At 41.2% G+C, this 22,341-nt stretch overlaps 1 protein-coding gene across 9 annotated transcripts in view; it reads left to right on the top strand.

Moving 5' to 3' along the window:
• EBF2 (EBF transcription factor 2) overlaps positions 1–2,641 on the top strand; it is a 144,810-nt gene extending 142,169 nt beyond the window's left edge. For all 9 annotated transcript variants that reach the window (XM_050910172.1, XM_050910176.1, XM_050910173.1 and 6 more), the window contains one exon: positions 2,610–2,641. In XM_050910172.1, the coding sequence (XP_050766129.1) occupies positions 2,610–2,641 (32 nt within the window). The remainder of the gene's footprint in view (positions 1–2,609) is intronic.
• Positions 2,642–22,341: the final 19,700 nt, after the last annotated feature.

Raw genomic sequence — 22,341 nt, 5'->3', positions numbered from 1 at the left:
AACAGGTGAGAATTCCAGCCAATATTCCTCAAGCTGCTTGGTCTTTGTTGCAGAAGGAGGTGAAGTTGCAACAGTAGGATGAAACGCCCATGAAACAAGTAGGCTTTGCTTGTCCTTTCTATGTTATATTATAGTTTTACCTGAATTTGTCCACTGGCAGGTTCCATCCTAACAACTTCTGAGGCGTATCTCTGCTCTGGAGCACGCACTTACAACCTGGAATGACAAAACAGACTTGGGCTGGGGGGGACGAAAGTAAGGAGAGGAAAGCAGGGACTTGCTACTTGCTCAGGCGGAAAGGAAAGGAGGCAAAAGAGGGATCACCAGAACCCCGGGCTAATAACGTACTCCTCCTGATTGCAGATGGCAGTTTTGCTGTTGCCGTCACTGGTTTGAGTCCAGGACTGCTGGATAACACAGGATCTTTAATTATACAGTAAAAATGTACTTCCCCTTCAATTTAAGGAACTTTCCAAAATGCTGCATCTACAAGTATTCTTAAAATATTTTTGAAGAGACATGGCAGAAACTCAGGCTTGGTCTGTGCTTTGATCTGCTGGAAGAAGTTTTCCTTGACTAAAAAAATGAAAATAATGTTGATAACAATAGTATCAGAAAAAGCATTTATACCAATATGGCCTATCCCCCTTGGGAACGGAGTTTAAACTACACTAGCAACAGACCCTGCATGTCTCAAATTAAACCATGCTAGCTATACCAGGGTCTGCTGCCTCTCTGCACAGACAATCTAAACAGTCACAGACAGAGCCTGACTCTGGCTGTGCCGGGAGAAAAGATTACCACAGGTACGGACCGGCCAGGCACTGTCTGTGCAAGCGCTCCTTTATTTGCTTCAGGCAAAAGACCCAGCCAGGTTACCTTAGACAAACAATTTAAATTCTTTGAGCTAACCTGGATGATTTTGCCTGAAGCAGATTAGGAAGTGCTCACGCAGACTGCTCCATCGGGATACCTGTGGGATGGCGGCGAGCAGCTGAGGGCACGCACTTACCTCTTCTACCAGCCCAGCAGAATCTGGAGGAGGGCATCAATCCAAGACTTAAATCAAGTTTTCTTTTCTAGAGGACAGAAAGGCAGGCATGTGGTTAATACAGAGGGAGAAGGCTCTCCAGGGTCAGGCTGGGACACTACTGTTAGGATCATTTTTTTGTTTTGGGGGTGAGGAGAAGGAAAGGAGCAGCCTCCTTAGTGTTATCAGAAAATCTCTCTTCTTCTAATGCACACACACCCCCCCGCCCCAAAAACAGGCATACAAATATTTACCTACTTCGTTTAGGGTTATGTAAATTGCCTGTTCGAAAATCTGTGTGAAAAATAATAGCAAATTCCTAAGCAATTAAAAAAAGAAGATATTTGACTTCAGGCTGTTCGGTTTCACTTTCTCTTTCAGCTATCTGCCAAAATTGGCAGGGACTTCTAGCCCTAGTCAGTTACAAAATATGAAAATATTTATTTTCCTATTGTATTAAATCATAGACCATATCCACAGTTGTTTAAAATCAACACAGCTCCAATAAAAGAGTCATGTTAGCTGAGGATCTTGCCCTAAGCATTTTTTTAAACACTGTGAACATAAGGGTGAAATTAATTCTCAGAGGACAGGGCTTTAAACACATGAATAATCCCACAAATTTCAGTGAACATAAATCTTTGCAGGATTAGGACCTTGCGCTGCACTGAGGCCCCTTTGAAAATATGACTCATTTGTTGTATAAATACGTATAAACTTAACTTACCCCTCAAAACCTTTGGGAACAGCACCAGTTCCAGGCAGCTTCAAATGTTGCTGTTATCAGTTATGAAGAATATAGCTGCAATTAAAGGCAGTGAGAGTGACTAATAAATAATTTACATAAGCCCAGTGTTCTGGGAATGTGCCAGGTAGGACTACAGTGATTCAGACATACGGGGTAAACCAAGCGAGAAAGAGAGGCTGGTCCATTATTTCCACTGAAACTAAATTAGCAAACCCTAGCTCTGGTCATTGTCCAATGAATCGGGACTTGTAATTCTCTGGCTAGGTCCCGTAAGCAGCGCATGGGCGAATTCCCGTTTGCTTTCACATCTTTCCTCACTCGCAGCGTAACCCTTTCTGCAAGCAAATGAGCAGGCTGAGCGGGACGCGGAAGACCCTGCTCGATTCTGGTTTTCAAGAATGATTTTGAGTGTTCAACTTGAGAAAGCATGAGAAGTCTGAATTTTTTGGGACAGTTCTGAGCAATGTCCGTCTCCAAGGACTTCTCTCAGGAGATAAGCACCCAAAAATGGTTAGGCATTCCTGAAAACTCATGTACTGAGACTTGAATTAATCCTCTCTCTATCTCCTTTATCCATTTAAGGCCCACAATGGGCTTTGGTGAATTTACTATGAAATAGCACATTGTCCATTGTCTGTGGTCACTGTCAGTCTCACCATCTGAGTTCTCACTAAAGCACAAAAACATTAAAAGAAACTGAAGGTCTAGTTTAACCTGCAAATAAGGCCGGTGCTGCAATACATGACTGCACACAGAAGGGTGAAGGGCTCAAATATATTTTGTTCCATAAAAATTTGCCAGAATTTCATCTTTGTCAATTTTCTTTTTCAGCCATGACTGGTCTTGTCGTTCCCCCGATGTAAGGAAGAGGCAGCTTTGCTCCTCTCCCTCTTCCCTTTTTTCCTCTTTTTTTTCATTTTTCTTTTACAGCACAAAACTACTTATTGTGATGGACCACTAAAAAGAAAAAAATAGCACTACAAGCTCTTTTTTGGGGGAAAGCCAGGCCCAGGAAAAAAAAGGAACATTTTTTATGGATTGGACAAGATAGAAGTCTGCATCTTTTACCTGTTTCATATTTCTGACACAACCACGTCAACTCCTAAAACATTGTGAATGAAGAATCAGCCAAGAGCCAGGATGAACAGCAGTTGGCAGAACGGAATCAGAAATGCAAAGTCTGTCTTGAAAGACGTGAAACCTTCCTACGATTTGTAAAATATTAAAAGGAGAAAGAAATTGGCAAAATGATTCAAGCTTGATATTTTGGATACAATTTGTTTTACTTTGTAGGGGAAAAAAGTTGAAGTTTCTATTTTCTATGGAGCCTTTCAGATATCGATTTAGTTTATGCAGAAAAAAATTCAACAAAACAGGGTACCAGCATGAAAGAATTTCTAGGACAAACTGACATGAATGATGGAACTTTGGTGTATGTGTGTATTTGCTTATAGTTTAACCTCTTTAAAAAATGTAAGATGTTTTACAATTATTTAAATAAATAAACTTGTAACTTATTGTATGTAGAGGTAGAAATTAAACCCTTTTTTGGATTTTTTCCTCCAGTTGTACAATGAAGAAAAATGATGCAAAAATGTAGTGATAAGTTTGAGATATATTATTACTGCTGCAATTGCTCCTCACTTCTTCCCTCTTACTGAATTCATGTGCAAGGATGTATAGGATTCTTTCTGATTAACAAAATCATCAGAAACTTTTACATACGTTGTGGTATACAGGTCACTAATTCATGTATGAATTTTCATCCTCGTCATCTTTCCCCCTTCCATTTCTTGTTTCAATTGAAATATTCAGGCACTAAGATTAACTGGTAGGTTTCAAAGACCCTGCTGGCAAATGAGTGGCACTTAGGGATTTGAACGAATCGGATTTTTCATGAGGTACTGAGTTCATTTTACAGAGTCAATGTATGAATTAGGAGGGAAAGGGTTCTCTAACATACTGTCTTTCCATGTAGTTAGAACACCTTACGTTCAGTTATACTTCGTATTAAGGGTGCATTTATAAAGGGTAAATATGTATTTGAATAATTTATGCACTTTTATCCTGAGTCATTAAAAATGGTAAGTATTTTCCATTTATATATTGAAGTTCATAGAAGTAATCAATTGCTTTGAATTTTTCTGCATTTTAGTGTAAAAAAAGTTTAGTTCTCCTTTGCATCTCCTCTCCTAGAATTGGAAGGTGAGAACAAGTCTGATTAAAAAAAGCACTAGTTATCTGACTAAACCAGAGACCACTCAAAAGAATTTGATTGTTGGAAAGCCATTTTTAGAGAAAAAAAATCAGCTACACTACTTAGACCCCACTAAAATACACACGATTCACAGCTGCATGAATAGTTGTTCCTATGATAACATCTTTACGTTAATAAATAAACCCTTAATATATGGCCCCTGAAACTGTACTTGTCCATTTGCCCATTAGTTTACCGATGGGTAAGTAAAATAGTGTTCTTGGTGATCCTTAGGTATGGTAGAAGATGTTCAGTTCAGTACTGGACTCGGGGTGGTGAACAACTGTGACAACTTGCATGGCTGAGGTAATCTGGAGCTCATTTGGAGCCATTGTGGAGCTAATTTGGGTTAGTAATAGACTAGAAAGCCTCTGTCTAGATCCGTGGTTCAAATCCAGCTGCAGAGATTAGTGACCGAGAGGCGCGGTGGTGTGTGTGGTGTATGACTTGATAGACGCTCACCTAACGGACGGGCTTCTGGCATAGGACTGCATTTTGCAAACGTGTAACGTCATTCCCTGAAGTGGCCCAGTGCAGGAAAGCTGCCTGCCTGGGAGCCTACTTCTGGTGCAGACTGCATGAGAGTGGGTCCTCCTTGAAGCTCAGTTTTTGTAGTGTACAGTTCAGCTTATGAGAGAAACGTATTTAATATACATGAAGATTTACAGGATGTGTTTCTTAACCAGAACGCAGCACAGCAGAGAAGCCAGGGGACTGGCAGGACAACGGAACTGGGCTACTCCTGTCATTCCCAAAGATGATACGCTTGTTGGGAAGCAGCTTTGTACTACTCCTGACGATGCTGTGAGGTTTTGGTAGGGGCTTCATTAGGTGCGTTTTCAGTGCTATTGAATTCAGTTTTTAAAAGGTGGAGGGGGTTTACCATCTTCTAGAAGTCAAGGCCAATTTATCACATCAGCAAAAATGGCAATTAGAAGCAACTTTAAGGAGAGATTTGGTGAGAACAATGTGTTTTAAAGAAGCATGAATATAGTTAGTCAGAGTCTTACAGTCAGATTACTAAAAGTGTCTACGTTCCAGAAAAGATGAAATAAAATAACTCACCGCTAATTATGGTTGCAAGTTCATTGACACTGCAGGTTCTTTGCATGCCCTTCATGCCATCAAGGAAGCAGCAATCGCTGGAGGTCAGCGAGGCAACCAACCTTGAAGCCAAGCGATCTCTGAAATAGGAAGGAATCACAGGTGTTAAGTCTGGAGCTGTAACTGTGTACTGCTGTACTTCACCTTTGATAACACACCAGGGCGCACTGTCTAACCTGATCGTTGGTATTCAGAACAAAAAAAAAAAACCTGGGGGAAAAAAAAAAGGCATTTCGTACATTCCTAGGTACCGCTATCCCAGCAGGCTAAGGGTGGGAGTTCATGTTTGGAATTCTGCATGCATACAGGAAAAAAATAGATTGAGGATTATTAGAGTTGGGATTAAAACTTCCATAAATTTCAGTGAATACTACATTGAGTCCTAGATTTCAAAAAAATATCGTGATGGACCAGGCTCATTTCTGATATATTATCTACCTTCCCCCATTTTGACCTACTAAAAAACCCCAAACAGCTCCAAAGCATAAAGATGGTGGATTTTTTTTTTTTTTCCCTCCACCCTTCTCTGTACAGGCTACTTTTAAAATTCTGTCATCTCTGCTTAGACTCAAAATTCTATGCCCGGCAAATATTCCAGATAGATGGGAATTTCTAGACCACGTGCTGAAGAGCAGCAGCTTGCTACCTTAATTCCTCTCACATTTTTTAACAAGCTTTTCATTACAAAAATCTCAGTCAGGAAGGTTCCCAATTAAAAAAATTGAAACATTTCATGGAAAAAGCTGTTGTGTTAATTGTCCTCTCTTTTATTATTGCTTAGTCAGCATAGGCACATAAAAAAGATCACTGAAGTCTCGGGAAGATTCAGGGGAAAAAATGACAGGCTGGCTAAAAAAAGGAAAGGTTCTGAAACGCTCAACATTCCTTTCACACTGCAGTTATTTTTATTAGCTCCATCCAGTTGCTCAAGTGGGAGAGCCATGAGTCCAAATGAAAAAGAAAACCTCCCTGGAAAGCTACTTCAAGTACTTACAGGAAGAGAAACAAGCGTAGCTGCCTATGTTGATGTAAACGTGGAAAACGACTTTTTCTGGTTTGATTTGAGCCAAACAAATGAAAAAAAATTAAACATAGGAATGATTTAGAACATGGATGTTGCTCCTGCATGGAAATCATTGTACTCAAGATGAGTGTAGAACTTACTGGTAGCTTTACAAAGAAAAATGTGTGTAAATAAATACAATCAGAAATCCTTGACCATGAAAGAAGGACTTTGGCAGTGGCAAAGCACCCAACAAAAAGGAAAAGTAATGTAAAAATTTATGTGTGAGGATTTTTTCAATGTAATAAGCAAATCTGTCCTCTTTTAGTTATTGCTGTTTAATATTCCCTAACAGCTTTCCTTCTTGCCACTAGAAAGATGAAAGTGTTGCGATAGGTAACTACAAATTTTATCATAACTTCGAAAGAGTATGTTTTATTTCATTATTTATCTTGGTATAGCATCTTACTCTCCCTGTTTCTTTGCACACTTCCAATATGCATGGTTTTTAAAGACCGTTTTCTCCCTTCTGTAAATTAAGGCCTCATTTCTCCCTACTGTATAGTTTTGGGGTCGGTTTGGGGTTGGCTGGTCGTTTTTTTGGTTTTTTGCTTTGTCAGTTATATACGGTATGAAGTTGCTATGCACAGAGCTTTTGTAAAGATAGCTTTTTTTGTTTACTGTTTTTAATGGTCCTACTTATGGAAGAATATCTTGTTTGTAAAATGAATATGTCTACTTCAGTTTTAAACTTTAAATTATCCTAACAAAAAAATAAAATTTTTGTACTGTAAACAAGGGGGGGAATTATCGTAATTTCAGAGTATTCAATATGCTTTATTCTTTATCATCTTTATGGGTCACTCAAGGTACTCTTACAGCAGTAACACTTTTAAAAAAGGGTAATTACATGCTATGCGACAGTTTTTCAGATCAAGCCTTCGTGCTTGTCTGTAAGATGTCCCCCCACAGTTTGGAAGAGCCAGATGGAGATTATGCCGGTCACAGCATAAGATAGTAATGGTCTCTTCTGACCAGTCCTTTCTCACAGCTGATTGACGAAGTGGACAGCACCTTTGTGAGAGTTTAGTCCTTTTTGGGGCAGGAAAGGAGTCAACAGGTAGGGTAGCTGTAGTTTCCTTTTTGGAAACCTCCACTTCTTGTTAGTAGTACACAAGCGGTCAAAGCACAAAATCAAAAAGCGAAACTCGGACTGACTGATACCGGCCTGGTCTTGGGCTCTGACTGCTGAACTAAATTTGGGGTTGTTCCTTGGTCCTGCCTTGGGCGCTGGCTTTGTGCACAACTCTGAGCAAACAGTGACGCTTACGCTGCAGAGATGAGTCACATTGGCTCCTCAGGAAAAAAGCCTGAAGTGTATCTACTCCCTCTTGCAGGAGAGTGCACGCTTTAGTCGCTGGGAGGCACAAATATGCTGCTTTGCAGCTCCAGTGCTCTGACCAGGGAATGAGTCCCAGTGGCAGAGGCCTTGCTCCGCTTGCGCTCTATTCTACCTCTTCTTCAGAAGGAGTAAGACACACTGGCTGCCAAAGCCCCGGTCAGGCATATAGAAGATGGGGAATTTCTGTCCCCTTTGTGAGAGCATTGATCAAAAAGGCAAATCAGCTTTATTTTATCAGAAAAAAATAAACCAGAGTGCTGACAAGTGTCTTGGAAAATGGTAATTGACTATCTAAACCAGGAATATTCTGTTTCCTTGTGTGAAAATTACTGGAAAGGTTCAAACAAATGAAAATTTTCTTTGATGATGAAAGCCGCTTTTACTGACATTTTTTGACTAACAGAAGACAGAATATGAGTCAGTGTTTAAACTACTGCCAGATGTCCGTGAAAGCATCTGAAAACATCAGGCACTATCAACCAAAAGCTGAGAAGAAAACAGGTTTTTTTGGGAATCTGCTTCAATTACTCATGCCGGGATAACATGCAATTAGTAGATGACCTTCTTCCCAACAGTGAAACCTAAGTTGTCCACTGTCCTAGTGAAATATCCTTCGTCTTGTCTTGAACAGAGGCCCATTCTACTTAGAATCTGATTCAGCTTTTTTTCCCCCTAAGAAATCCCAGCAGTGGATTAAGTGACGATTTTAGTGATAAAACTAACAGTTACTTTGAAAGAGATTCTTAGTCTTTAACAGTGACCTACTGTTATATTCAAGCGAGGAAGTTTACTATCAGATGAAAGCCTGGAGATGTACTGTGTTCCACTACTGATTTGTCACCTCTTTTAAGGACTTGATGATGTACAAATACAGCATGTGCCTGTGATATGTTATCGCTCTCACCTGCAGAGCTGTCCTGTAGTCTGAGCAAATTCCAAATAAAATGCTGAGTGAGGGAAGGAGATGCATGAAGTACCCCAGCAAGAGAGCTGCAGAAAAAATATTAACTCCTAAATTCAAAAAAGCATACAAACAACTCCCTCCAGCCCCAGGTAGCTTAGATGGCATCATCAAAGACTATCTGTACCGAAAGGGAATCTCTATTAAAAAAACAAAAAAAATCTCTAGGATCAGTTACATCGTCACGCTGAACCTATTTCATTATCAGTCTTGCTCAATTCTTAAAAGCCAGTGTGAAAAGATTTTTCTTGGCCCACGTTAAGACCAATAAAGGCTAGAAGTCTGCAACCTCCTTAAATCCTTAATTCGCCAAGTTTTACATGAAGATCAGATTGTTCATCCTTCCTTTGTAAGACTGCTGCCATGCTCTGGAAAGAATTTAATGACATTTATCACATCAAAGAGAAAGCAGTCCTTTTCCAAAGGCAAGGTATTTGAATAGCCGTTAACTTGTACGGTATCAAGAACACCGACGGAACATTTCTCCGACTAGTAGCGATAAACGGAAACTCTCCTGTGAGTGGTCAGTGAAAGCACCGTCAGCCTTTGCCTGGGGAGCAGGCGATTACAGTCGGGCATGGCCAAGCTGCCATCTGCACGACGCCCTGGTTAAGAAAGGCCGCCTAGAAAAGCAGATTCTCTCCCCCCTCCTTTTTTCCTTTACAGGTCTTTTCTAGATGGCTCTTTTGTAAGAACTTGAATTTCACTTTAATAAACAGTGAAACAATAGCCACTCATTCAACCACTTACACAGGGCAGCTAGGGAATTGCCAGACCAGTTAAAATATTTATCTCCGTGACAACACACAGCTGTTGAGGTGCAAAGAGCTGAAGCTTTAATCGCACCAGGTTATTTAAGTAGGAATGTCTCATTAACTCCGCTTGCAGGACTGGATTAAACAGACAGCTGGTGGCCATAGCGGAGGGTGCAGAGACAGAGCAGCCATGACAGAGACAGTGTTGAGCAAACATCGGCGTAGGTGAGGGGAAGTAGGAAACCCAACACTTCCCTCTCCCAAAGTGGAAGGCACCAAAACACTGTCCCACGGAGGCAATACAAGAAGGTTGGGGGAAGCACTGCAATGGGAGGGGGGCGGGGGAATCAGATCTGCTGTCCTGCTTCCTTTGTGCTTGCGCAAAGTTACAACAATAACAGAAAAAGACACGGGAATGACAAAACACAAGCCTGTCCATCGCCAGTTCCTTTTCCTGGGGGGGACGCGGATGGCGCACGCTATTTTCTTGTTAGCCTTCTGCAAGATTTACAGCACGTGTACTTGGGGGAACCCATCCTGGTTCATTTTTGTCTCTGTTCTCAAACCCAGTCCAGCATGGACATAGAGGCTGTCGCTGCCCAGTTTTGAATGCGAGTTAGTAACTGCTCTGCAATGAGAAGGTGTTAGCTGTAATCTTGCCACCGTTAAAGTCAGTGGCAGCTTCCACCCTACCTTACTTAATACTGGATCAAGGTTTTAATGAATGTGATTCTGGGTAGAATTGGTCAGAAACTGCATATAGCAATAGCACTTGAGGAACAGTGAAAAGGGAGGGGAGCGTGGAACGGGGGAAAAATAGCTAGCAAAGCGAGAGAGATTGTCTATTGGTAATAATACCCTCTCTCCCTGTTTACAAGCTCTAAACTTGACAAGACACAGGCCGGATCCTCAGCTATCGTAAACCTCCGTCAGTGGAGGTGTACCAATTTATGCCATCTATAGATCTGGCCATATAATTACTTTCCCCTCTGGCCTGCAAACCAGAAGCACAGCTACAAAATAAGTGGAAAAAAATACAGGCATTGGATTTCTTTCATGTTCACGTTCATCCTAGCGCAGCACCCAAACATGCACAGATCACTTCACTCACTTACACTGCCATGGCGTGTGAGGGCTTCAAAATCCGTACCCACCACGGAGGGCAATGTGTAGACCAGTAATGGAAACGCTTCCTGACCCAAAGAAGTTACAATCATTTTTCAAGTTAACGCGCTCTAGCAGTATTAGAAGGCACAGAGAAGTGGGACAGGAAAAGGAAATGGCAGCAGTAACTGAAGTATGTCCTTCTGGACTTTACCTGCGTACTGTAAGGGTGCTTCTTATTTAAGTGAAGGGTTTTTACAGCTCTTTGCCAGAATAAAGGAGCCTCTATACATTTTGTCATATTTCAGAATAACGGTGACTTTACAAATATGCTGTATTGCCAGTTCTCATGCTTACAGTTACTCCGATTTTGAAGGTCTTTTGCAAATCTCCAGCTTCTGGAGGCACAGGAATTTTAGCTTCTTCAGTAACTTTCTGGCCTATTAATTTGCAAAGGAAGATCCTTAAAAATACAGTGCAGCTTTTCAGAAAGGCATTGATGAGTATGTTTACATTTGTGATTATTTTTAATCAGTCATGATTTTTTAAGATACGACTCTTAATTATTTCTAGGATTAATAGAGCTGACAGTATAAAGAAATATTTCCAACAGCAAGTAGGCTTTTGAGAATGCTTCAGATCAATTTTGCGAATGTAACCTACCTCGATGAGAAATTCAAGCACCCTTACTTTTCCCAAGACTGTTGGCTTTAAGCGGCTGCAGCAATATACCCTAACAGACCGATAGTTCTGCAGGATTCGGAAGGAGAAGGACTTATCTCAACACTTCACTGAGATTGCAGGAACTTGATTGAAATTTACCAGCAGGGTCCCTATGACACTGCAATTGCTGTAGTCATTTCTTTGTCTTTAAAATGCCATATAATTGCTAATGTAATTAGTGATGTATACAGAGGGGGCCCGTGCAATTACCAAGTCCTAAGATCAAGTAATTAATGTTCTGTCAACAAAACAGCAACTGTTTCATTAACAACTGTCTGGGTCTGAAAACAGATCAACTCAGAACGTTACCCACTTGGCTGAGTTTCGCAATAGCAGCGAATTCAAACCCAAAATGTACCAGCCGAGATCAACCGCGTGCAGAAGATGGGATTGTGGCATCCTCCACCTACAGCTACCAGGCATTTCTCCTTCCAGTAAGAGGAGGAGTCACTAATACTGCTCAAAGAGGCAGGGTTCACATCTGTGTAGTCTGCTTCCATGCTGGCCATTGATGTTCCCAGTTTTATGAATAATCTCAAGTAGTAAAAACTTGCAGAGGGTTTCAAGGACCTAGAAAGTTTTATTAAACATTGTGGGACTTTTATTTTTGGTAAGGCCTATGATTTTGTTGTCCTTTGGATCCACTTTGTATTTCCAAGCTTTTCTCTGCCACCACACCCCTGAACACCTATCTCATAACGGAAAAGGAGGAGCTGGGTGTCCACCTGGATTTTATTGTTCATTCTCCTTCCTTTACAAAACTGATAGTTTTACAAAGAGGTTTTTAACGAAGATTTACCTTGTCTTTTGCCTTATAGCTATTTTGTTTTGACAGCTCACATCCCTTAAAGTGTTAACCAAACCCATTTCTGTGTCTCTTGCTTATCTCCTTGTTTCAATGCTTATATCAAGAGGCCATTTTCAAGGGTGAAACCCAGGCATGTGAAGACTGGAAGGAGCTGTATGCGTCCTACATGACTCAGGCCTGGGCTGTGAAATCTTGAGCACCATCTGCTGGTTCTTCACCTCCCAGTGTGCTATTCAGAGAGGGATTCAAGGTCCTCTTCTCCCAGGACACAACGCAGACTCAAAGTCCTGATGCACCACGGCGCACGTCAAACTCGCAACATGGGAACGGTCCCTGAAGCCTAAATACAACACTTGCTGAGCAAAGGGTTTTGGCACCACCCAAATAAGCTCTGCACTCCATAGCCTCCTAATTCTCTCAGAAGATGACATTTCCATTGCTATAATATCCTCCAGAAACCAGCTTAGAAACCAGGCCTCTTCTCCCTACGCGCGTTTTCCCTGCCTCAGAATTGCACAGTATGCAGTTAACATAGCTAAACGATAAAGAATAGCTGTGGTAGAATAGAATTAAGCAGCAGAAGCAAGAGGGATCAACAAGGATTTCCGGTGAGATTTGAAACACAAACAAGCATGAGGAACTCTAAAAGTATACAATTTTTCCTTCCGCTCTGCGCGTGTCATTTTATTACAGGGTAATTAAAGAACACTTTAAAATCGTGATTAATAGGCTTTTTAGCTTCAGAGAAATCAAATCTTTGATGTCAGTTGCTTAAACATTCAGTTTACTTTGCCATTGAGGAATGGAAATAAATAAAGAATGGCAAGTATGGGTTTTTTTCTTCCTTTCATTTTACTTACTACAGGAAAGCTTTATAACAGGAACATGGATAAAAATGAGATTCATGCAACAAAGCGATGCCCTCGCAGCCTAAGTGAAACCTTGTGTCACACGTGCCAGCTCTCTGGCATCTCAAGAACGCCAGCATGCCTCCGCGCACACAGTGTTGCTGAATATGGTTCAAACAGCAGTTGGTATTTACATACAACTAGTGCACGAGGCGCCGTACAATTTGTAACCGTGTGCCAAGTTTTGCAATCGTTGCCTCCAAGATATTTGGCCATACAGCTTAGAGGTTCCCTTTTCTAGTAAGCTCCATTCAGCAGCAACATTTCTGATTTTTTTTTTTTTTTTTTTTTTTTTTAAAGGGGGCGAAGGAAGCAAATGCTGATAACACAGATCCTAAACCAACACCAGGTAGCTTCACAGTCCATTCCCCAGTGACATGCGACTTCCATGGTCCAAGGGAATGAGCTGCTCCCTTTCTCTTTAGCAATACTAGCAAATCTCAGATGCACAAAGCCTGGTTTTCTGCTTAGTTTGAGCCACTGATTGAGGTAATGCCTCTCAAGGGTGCTTGTTTTTATTTCATATAACTGTTCTTAACCATGGGTGAATTTACACATGACGGAGAGTTAAGAAAGAAATCAGTTGTAATGGCCTTTATTTTCCCTTTCGTTTAAGATCTGGACTCCATAACCCCACAGCACAAACCCTTGATAGCCTGCATTACGTGTCTTTTGTTGTAAAGACTATGGAGGTGCCTATTCCCGTAATAGTATTTTCAGCCCACTGGCAGCCTATATGGCCACTATTTTTAATTAAAGAGTAATTGTTACCTTTTCTTTTCTCCATTTCTCCTTTCTCCACTCAGCCTTTCCCATAATTATGGATCTGTCTGAAGAACTTACATGACCAGAGTCAGTGAATATCTCACAGTTGTTGATCCTCACCAGCGTTCAGCAAGGCAGGGCAGCGCTGTGGTATTTGCTTGCTGTGGTTTTACAGAAATGGCTCTGATGCACCGAGATACACATGAAAATTGATGACGCCTGAACACCTGAATGCCTTGAAGTATCATGCCCCTAAGTGATTTGCCCAAAGCCCAGTAGACGTCTGTGGGATCAGCAGAGACTTGAACCTATGCCCTAGAAGTGACAAAGGTACTGTAGGAAGAGACTAAAAAGTAAAAAGGCAGGTCTTAGAGTTGGAGTGACTATCTCAATCTATTAGCTTATATATAAGCATCAGTTTCTTAAAATATTTTTGAAGCATTACTGGCAGTGGTTTTCTTCATGGTTCTGTTCTACTCTTTGCATGAATCCTGCCTGGCACACTCTCTGCCTTCCAAATATTTCTAACGTGTCACACCTATATGCAGATTAAAATTATGGATGCTTTTCATTCAATCGCTCTTGGAAGAAAAAGGGAGGGGAGGAAGCGGGGGGGGAAGAGCCAAGTGTAATACTCTACAGTAGCACAAACCTCTTGGGCATAAAACATCGTTCAGGTAGACACATCTGGTGAAATGCATCACATCAAATTAGTATCAAGGGTATTGAGATTCTAAGACGACTGGCAGACAATTCCCCTTCTAATGTACTGCTTTTTAGATTGTTGAAGAAACTTGAATCCCAAATCTCCTGTGAAATGAGTGATACTAAACATGCCTGCTCAAATACTGAAAGTGAAGATCAAAGACGCAGTGTCCAAATTGGCTTTGCAAACAAAGCAAGCCCAGAGATCCCCAAGAGAATGTGGTGCTAATTTTATCAGATCTCCTTGACTTCTTCCTCCCAACAGTTTGTCATTTAACAAAAATAATAATAATGAGAATGCATTTCTCTCTAACTGTCAGAAGCCTTGTTGTAAGACAAACAAATCCATTCCCTTTTAAGTATATGCTTTGCAAGTCACCTAATAGTCTTAATCTAGTTTAAATGAAAAATGAGAATGTTTCACTCTGAGAGCTACCTCCATCTTAGTCCCTGAACCACACATCTACAAACACACACACATACTGCCATGAATATTTCAATACAACGCAGCCTTTCAGATCAATACAGGCAACTCTCAAGTTCTATTGATTTTTCAGAGGTTTGGCTCACAAGGGTGATAAAATATTTCTCAAGTTATGAAACCTGAGTTAAGGAGCTTTTGCTGACACTTCAGCATTTACTAGACACATCTCCTCTCCCTCTGTCTCGATTTATGACTAAGCAGTAAGTCCTGGTAAGGTGGGCAGTATCATCCCATAGGGCCCACTTAAGGTCAAAAAGAGAAGTCAGGATAATAGGACAGCCCTTAAGGTCCCTAAACTTCTGTTTTCTGAGGTAATCACTTATTCTTTTCCACATGCCCTCACAGTCCTTATTCCAACATTCGTTAGCCAGTGAGTGAAATTCCCTTTCAGTGTACCTCTGTAAGCTGTCAAAAAGAAAGGGACACCAAAGCAGACACCAAATAAAGCAACTCCCTGCTGAGGCAAGGAAGCTAATCCTCTCCATATGGAAAGGAAATATACTTAATTATGTATTTATGCATGTCATTGCAGGCTTGTATCTTGTTTCACTTTCATCCGCAATGATCCAAACCTATTTAAATATAATGAGTAAACATTTCTGTTTTTACAATAACAGAAGCACAGAGTCGCTCAACATTTCCCAACCATTTCCTTGCAGGACATGGCAATTTAGTTTAGTTGTTATTTGTACTGAAGCAGCACCTAGGGAAGCCAGTCATGGACCATGACTCCATTGTGTTAAGGTGTTTATAATCACAGAAAACAGAAGGCAATCACTGGCCCCAAAGAGTTTACAACTGAGCTGAAGAAGCATTTTGAGTTACAAGATGGAGTCTGTGGATTCTGGTTCCAATATTCCAATTATTCCCTCCCAACATGGGTATCTCTGCGTAACAAAGAATTACATTTCTGATCCAGTGGATAGCACGCAGTCTAACACGCTGTCAATCTGGGAGCAAGGCTGTTTGCTGGCCACCGCCAAGAGACCTGTTGCATATGACAGGCTAATAACGCTCCCTGCTCCATGTGCCTCAGTTTCCCTTTGTCCCCTTGTAGGAGTCCCACCTGTTGATATTACAAATTCCTTGGTGTAGGGATTGGCTCAATCATGTCCAGGCAAAGACCTTACTTTAAGGAGAGTAGACTATACACAAGCAGCAGATCTTACATTAGAATCTACCCAGGCAACATTAACATATTTTAAAAATAATAAACACATTTCAAATACTAGAATTCAATTTTTGAAATCAAAAGCAACGCCTGTCATTGGAGGTACTTAAGGGCAGGCTGATTAGCTGCGGAAGCAAAAATCAGTTTGCATGCACAGACACAGAGAGGAGAACCAAGGCTCAATTCAGTTTCCCTGTTTGTTCTGAACCTCGTTAATAGTTCTACACCTAACGTGGCATCTATCACTGAAGCACCACAAGGCATTTTTGTAAAAAGATGACTACTTATTATTCCTTGTGAACAGATAGCAGCATAAAGAAAAAAACGAGGTTAACTGACTTGACCCACAGAAGCGATCAAGTCCATAGCAGTTGTATTGATTCCCCATTGCCTTCTCCAGCTTTCCCTCCATTTTGTGTTAGCTCTTTTGTTTTCAGGAATTAGGATTCATCTTTCATCACTTGAAATTTAAAGACTTTCATCTTGGAATAACCTCATTAAGTGGGACAAGTCCTACAGACTCTCATTACACACCAGTGCCATCCCTTTCCTAGGATGCGTATCAGATGTTCACCACACACAATAGGCAGGGCGCTTTCTGGCGTTGCAGGAAATACGTTCATTACATTTCAATGGGAAATCTGAAATTGCAGAGTTGCACGTTAAGAGATATTAACAGTATGTTAATTACTGGCTAGTAGACACAGGAGCCATATTACTTTGTCCGTAACCCATTTTCTAGCAGTTGAAAGTCTTTGCACACCGAGGTGTTACTGTGGTACGGGGGCTGAGAGCAAAGGACCGAAGGCCATTTCGGACTGCCGGGTTCAGGTCCTGGCTCGCGGTCAGTGCCGGCGGTGGCACCATGCAAGCTGACTCCAGCTGAGACCCGACCCTCAGGCGGTCAGTTCCACTTTTCTTATTACCTCCACCATTTCAGGCCCTTTAGTAAGTCAGAATACTTCCATTTGTCCCCAGAAGGCCTCTGGCCTCTGTTTCCTGAGGGGAAATAATTTCATCTGCACCAGACTGTCCGCGGTTACAAATACCAGGAAAAGCCAAGGAATCAGCACTCTGTTGGGTGTCTGAGTCCCCCAGATAGAGCAAATGCTTTGCTCCCTAGGAGGAAGCAAGCATATTTTTGAAGCCTCACCAAAGAAATGGAACAATGAAATGGTCATCCATTTAATTTGTTTTTTCTCCTTCCTATTGATGCTTTACACTATGCTACTTTTTTTCATCTGCAGCAATATGATGGCACGATGGCTTGAAGGACTGTTCTACCACAGCCCCTAAATCCCCTCCCTGATCAGTATGCTGCATGGCTCTTCCATTTAATGTGTATTCTCACTTTTGGTGCATTGCCCCGAAGACTTAGCATTTTACATTTGTCTGCATTAAAAGTATATGCTCCATTTACTGGCCTCAGACAGACTCAAGCCCTTCTAAAGGGGGTGGCACTGCTACCTCCTTGCTCAGTACATCCTCTGCTTTCAGAAAAAATAAGCTAAAATATATACAGTACCCCTACATACACAAGACAATACTGGAAAGAGAAATTCTCAAGAGCACCTACGTAACTTAAAATTCTAAAGCATGCAAGAACTTTTGAAGCATCATGACCAAAAAGCCTGAATTCAGAAGTCCTAAACAAGTAGTAGTTACGATGCTTGATACTTTGGGAAAAGAAAAAAATTCCAGTTAATTATTTAGCCTAAGACACAGTTTAGTAACCTAACTTCTGGCCTTATCCCTGAAATTATCAGCAAATCTCTTCCGAACTATATTTTTTAAAAAAGGAATAAATCTTGTACCGGATCCTAAGTTGCTTTTTGGTAGTTCAGGAGCTTAATCCTATCTCTGTTTCTTTGTTTAAAGCTATTTTTATTATTATTAATATTAGTCTTTTTTATCCAGTAGCATCAAGGAGCCTTGGGGACTTTGAGACCAGGGACGTCTCGTGCTAGCTGCTGTACATCATGTGGCAGGAGGCTGTCCCAACCCCCTGTTTATTACAGAGAAGGTTTGAGAGGGAACAAGAGTGCAGAGGAAAGAGACCTGGCCAGATTCACAGGCTCAGTGGCCAAGGCAAGCGCGGAAGCCACAAGAGACATTCCCTGAGCTGCAGCCTGCAATTTAAAAAGGCAACACAAAGAACATCAGCGTTTTATTTTCAAACTGACTCACACAAACAGAGCATTTGTGTGCCTAGGCAAAGACCGACTGATACAGTTATACTGCTCTGATCTATGTATGACCTCAAGAAAGCTCATTTGAGAGAACCTTCCCTGGAGTAGCTTCCCCGAGGTGACAGAGCTTGACGTGGGAGTCCAGCTTGCACAATTTCCATTTGTTCCCCCACGTGATGGTCTTTAAGACTTTCAGGAAGTAGAAGGCAAAAAACCCAATGCACTTCATTTCACTTCTTCAAACAAAATCTGACTTTCACCCCCCTGCCTGGCTAAGAGGGGGTTCATCATTCCCCTCATTTAAACACATTTCAAATAGGTTCAGCAGCACAGCTCAATGAAACTAAGAGGAGCTCTGTTGTTGCATCCCAGCTTGCCACTTCAAAAACGTAGCGCAAGTACACGCCTTCCAATCAAGTTCCATTGCCTCCCATGGCAGCAATACCTTTGAAGAATCCTAAGTTAGTTAAAACCCACATCAAAAACCCACGTTGGCCATCTCTAATCAAATTACACTTTTCAAGCTGTTCACTCCCCAAACCCCATAAAATGGTTTCTAATATTTTTCCCACAACTGGTATTAAACCGTAATTGCTTGCTGTATCTTTTTGCCCCTCTTGAATAATTGGTGTTAGATTTGCCACTTTATAGTCCTTGGGAATGTGACCTGTCATTATAAAGCTTCTAAAAATATCAGTTAACACTTCACAATATTCTCTCCTTTATTTCCTTCTGCAGCAATGGATGTACCCTCCCTGGACCAGATACCTGATCTGCCTTTGAGCGTAAAACCTTTCAGCAATAATTTTTGCAGTCATTTGCACAGTAACACCTTTAACATGCCTGGGAATAGAAAGTCAGATCTTTAACTGATGTAAACTGGCATAGCTCCACTGATTTTAATAGTTACCTCAGTTTACACCAGTTGGAGAGTTGGCTAAGAATTTCTATACATTTACTTCATTTAAAAGCCCAAACAAACTCATTTCTCATTATTTAAAAGAAACGACTTAACTTGAATACTTCATAGAAAAATCAAGCTCATGCGATAAGAATAGCTATTATTAAACAACAGATTTTCAGTCTAACTCGAGAATGTATTTCAGTACATCTCTAATGTGAGGTCTAGTTGAAACTATCAATATGCTTAATTATCTCCCTGAACCAGACCCTCAGTTTGTAAGCTCAGTGCCTCATCTTCCAACGTGCCAAGAAACCGCATTTCCAATGGCAGCTATGTGGACCAGGGTGTGCAGAAGGTAGGGTTTTTGACAGCAATAGCCATGAGGATTCTCATCTAGGATAGGTTATACACAGCGTCCCTTTTGGAGACAAGGGATTCAAATACAGAAAATTTTCTGAAAGCCCAGATATTTCCTAGTACAATCACAAACTTTTTTAGCCTTTTCCCTCACCATCCCCTCAGCAGGTTTGTACAGCTTTTCGGCAGTGGCTGGCACTCTGATTCCTGTCCCCTAAATCCCTGAACCACAGCCATTGTTGTATTTATAGTGCTGTAACACATATAACCCTGTTGCTCTGGCTAGCAGTCTCTTTGCAGACTTATTCTCTGACATCCCCAGCCACAGTGTCCAACTACAATATTTAGAAGCACATTTCTTGACCAAGGAGTGCCCAAGCTCTTTATAAAAAGGATGGTATGCCTAAGCAATCTTAGGCTTTGTACATTCTTCCTTCCCAGCACAGCCCCAAGTGGTTCTAGCACAGCCTCATCGCTTAGTTTAAGCACAGGAATCATACTAACACTCTCATACAATAAGCCCAAGTCTCGAGAGGAAGGGAGGAAGGAGAGAGAGTCGGCTATATTCAGCATTGTTGCTAAAACTCCACAGTAGGTTGACCCCATGGCCTTTTCCAACAATCTTTAATACCCAGTGTTACATGATTCCTAACGGCACTTTTTTGGCGCTGGACAGGGCAGAGGTCAAGGTCTGGAATGTCACCAGGGCTGCTACTTACTGAGTAAAGACAATTAGACGATTGTCTAGACAACCGAGCTTTGTGCTGTGTGTGATAAGCATGCAATCAACTCTCTGAGGTGATATAAACAAGCTGCCTAGCCACTGCGTTTTCCTTTTCAGCCTCCTCCTTCCTTTCTGGGGATCTCTTGTATTCTTCCTCTGTGTGTGCTGTTCTCTACAACTCTCCTTCTCTGCATCTGGTGGCTCTGGTGTTAGAAACAAGCCAGCTGTGGACATTACAGTTGCAGAACACAGAAAATACTTCAGCCGCTGAGACAAAGAGCTAGACTAGTGTAATTCTCTAAGCTTAGGGTTTGGCCATTTATAGATACTATTTATATTAGGACATTATTTATGCCAAATACAGAATCAGTAACAGGATAGCTTAAGAACTCCCAATCCTAAACTAACGGCCATTCTCTGACAGACACACATATCTAAGAACTGTGGATTCAACCATTTAGAGAAAGGAACTGAAATTGCATTCCCAAAGTCCAGAAAAGCACATTAGGCCACCAAGTTACTGCATTTAAAATAACCAACCAAACCAAAAACAGTCAGCCAAACCGTTATTCCCTAGCATCTCAGGCTATTTGTCAAATCTAAAATATATGTTTAAGATGATCCAAACCCCATCTATTACTTGTCGGAGGTAGGGAAAAAATATCACCATGGTATATTTTACTGCAAAATACTGATAATGACATCGTACAGTTCTAGAACACCTCTAATTCCAATGATCTCCAAGTATTTTATTGTGGCCCTAGTTCACAAAACAATGTAATCACAGAATTAAAATCCCACTTACTCCAACAGGATGTGCTCAAGTGCTTTGCTGAACTGGGGACTACTCTATTAAAATTTACATGCCTGTAAGGCAGAAATTATCTACCCTGTTTCACAGATGAGAAGAAAATCAGGCTTGCAGAGAAACTCACTTAGACTTACACTTTGTGATTCTAGGTATGTCCAAATCAAACAGAGGGATGCACAAGAATCCAAAAACAACAGACTAGAGGCAGACCCTGTTTTAAAGAGTTTTATATGTTCATCCCTGTGCCACAGAGACCAGACTTGCATGCAGGAGAAGAAACAAGACCATATGGGAGAGATGAGTGCATCAGCATTGAATACATATATAGTCTAGAAAAATTATCTTAATTGTTCTTTTCCCTCAAAACGGGCACCCAGTCCTAGTTTTAGACCTGGCAAACTGGCACAAACTCAACATGTTGAATCCAACTCTTGCCTCTGGGTTCACAAAAGGATTTATGGGAATATGAGCCTTTTCAAGCTCTAGGGCCTGCAGGAAAACCCTTGTGGATGTCTGCCTTACCCAGAGCTGTTTTATAGGACCTTCTCAAGCAGAACTTGCAACACACAATGTCCTGGGAATCCTTCCCCCAAATTTCTAAGTGGGACTTTGGAAGAAATGCGTCTCAGGAGAATCTCCTTGTGTTTTACACTGAACCCACCCACATGTAAAGGGAGGTGTTTTTCAGCCCCATGCTGTGTAGATACAATCAATAAAGCTCACAGTTCACTCTCGCTATCCATTCTCACTGCCTTGATTTAAAGAGCTCCCAATAACTTGGGACATAACAGCAAACTTCACACAGAGTGAACATTAAGTGAGGGCAAATTCCCTCTTACATCACCCAAAGGCTGACTATATCCCAGTTAAGAGAATATCCAGGACGTGTTTTATTTACATTCCTCAAATAAGGCACTTGGGCTTTTGGGGTTTTGTGGGTTTTTTTTTAAACCAACTTTTGTCAGATGAGTTTGTCTGAAAATTTCTTGTAAAGCCCTGAACAAGTTCTGCTGAGCAAAGCCAGGTCTGCATTTACTATTCTCCAAGCTTCCAAGGCACCTTCTTGCACTATAATCGCACCGTGATAGAGCAATGATATAAAACTGAGGGAAATGAATCAAGGCTGTTAGTATCCAAACTATTAAATGTAAAACTTCTGTTTGTGAGCCTCAGAGGCTTCTTAAAGTGTAAGGAACGTCATCAGTATAACCATGCTAGGAACTGTGAGTTTTTTAAAGCTCGATTTAGCACAGTTTCTTTTAGGTTCAGAGCCACTTAAGATAAAGTCCTGACTCGCATGAAGTTAGACATTCTATTACAATTGGGAAAGAATGGCTCACTTGAAAAACATCTGTTCAAATATTCTTTGTCGTCTAGACCATTGATCAATTCAGATCCAGGAGTCCAACAAGTATAATTAAAGGCTTG

The sequence above is a fragment of the Gymnogyps californianus genome, chromosome 23 (assembly GCF_018139145.2).
Source record: "Gymnogyps californianus isolate 813 chromosome 23, ASM1813914v2, whole genome shotgun sequence".
NCBI classification, from domain to species: Eukaryota; Metazoa; Chordata; class Aves; order Accipitriformes; family Cathartidae; genus Gymnogyps; species Gymnogyps californianus.
The sequence above is the reverse complement of the archived record's forward strand: the minus strand, read 5'-3'. Positions and strand labels throughout refer to the sequence as shown.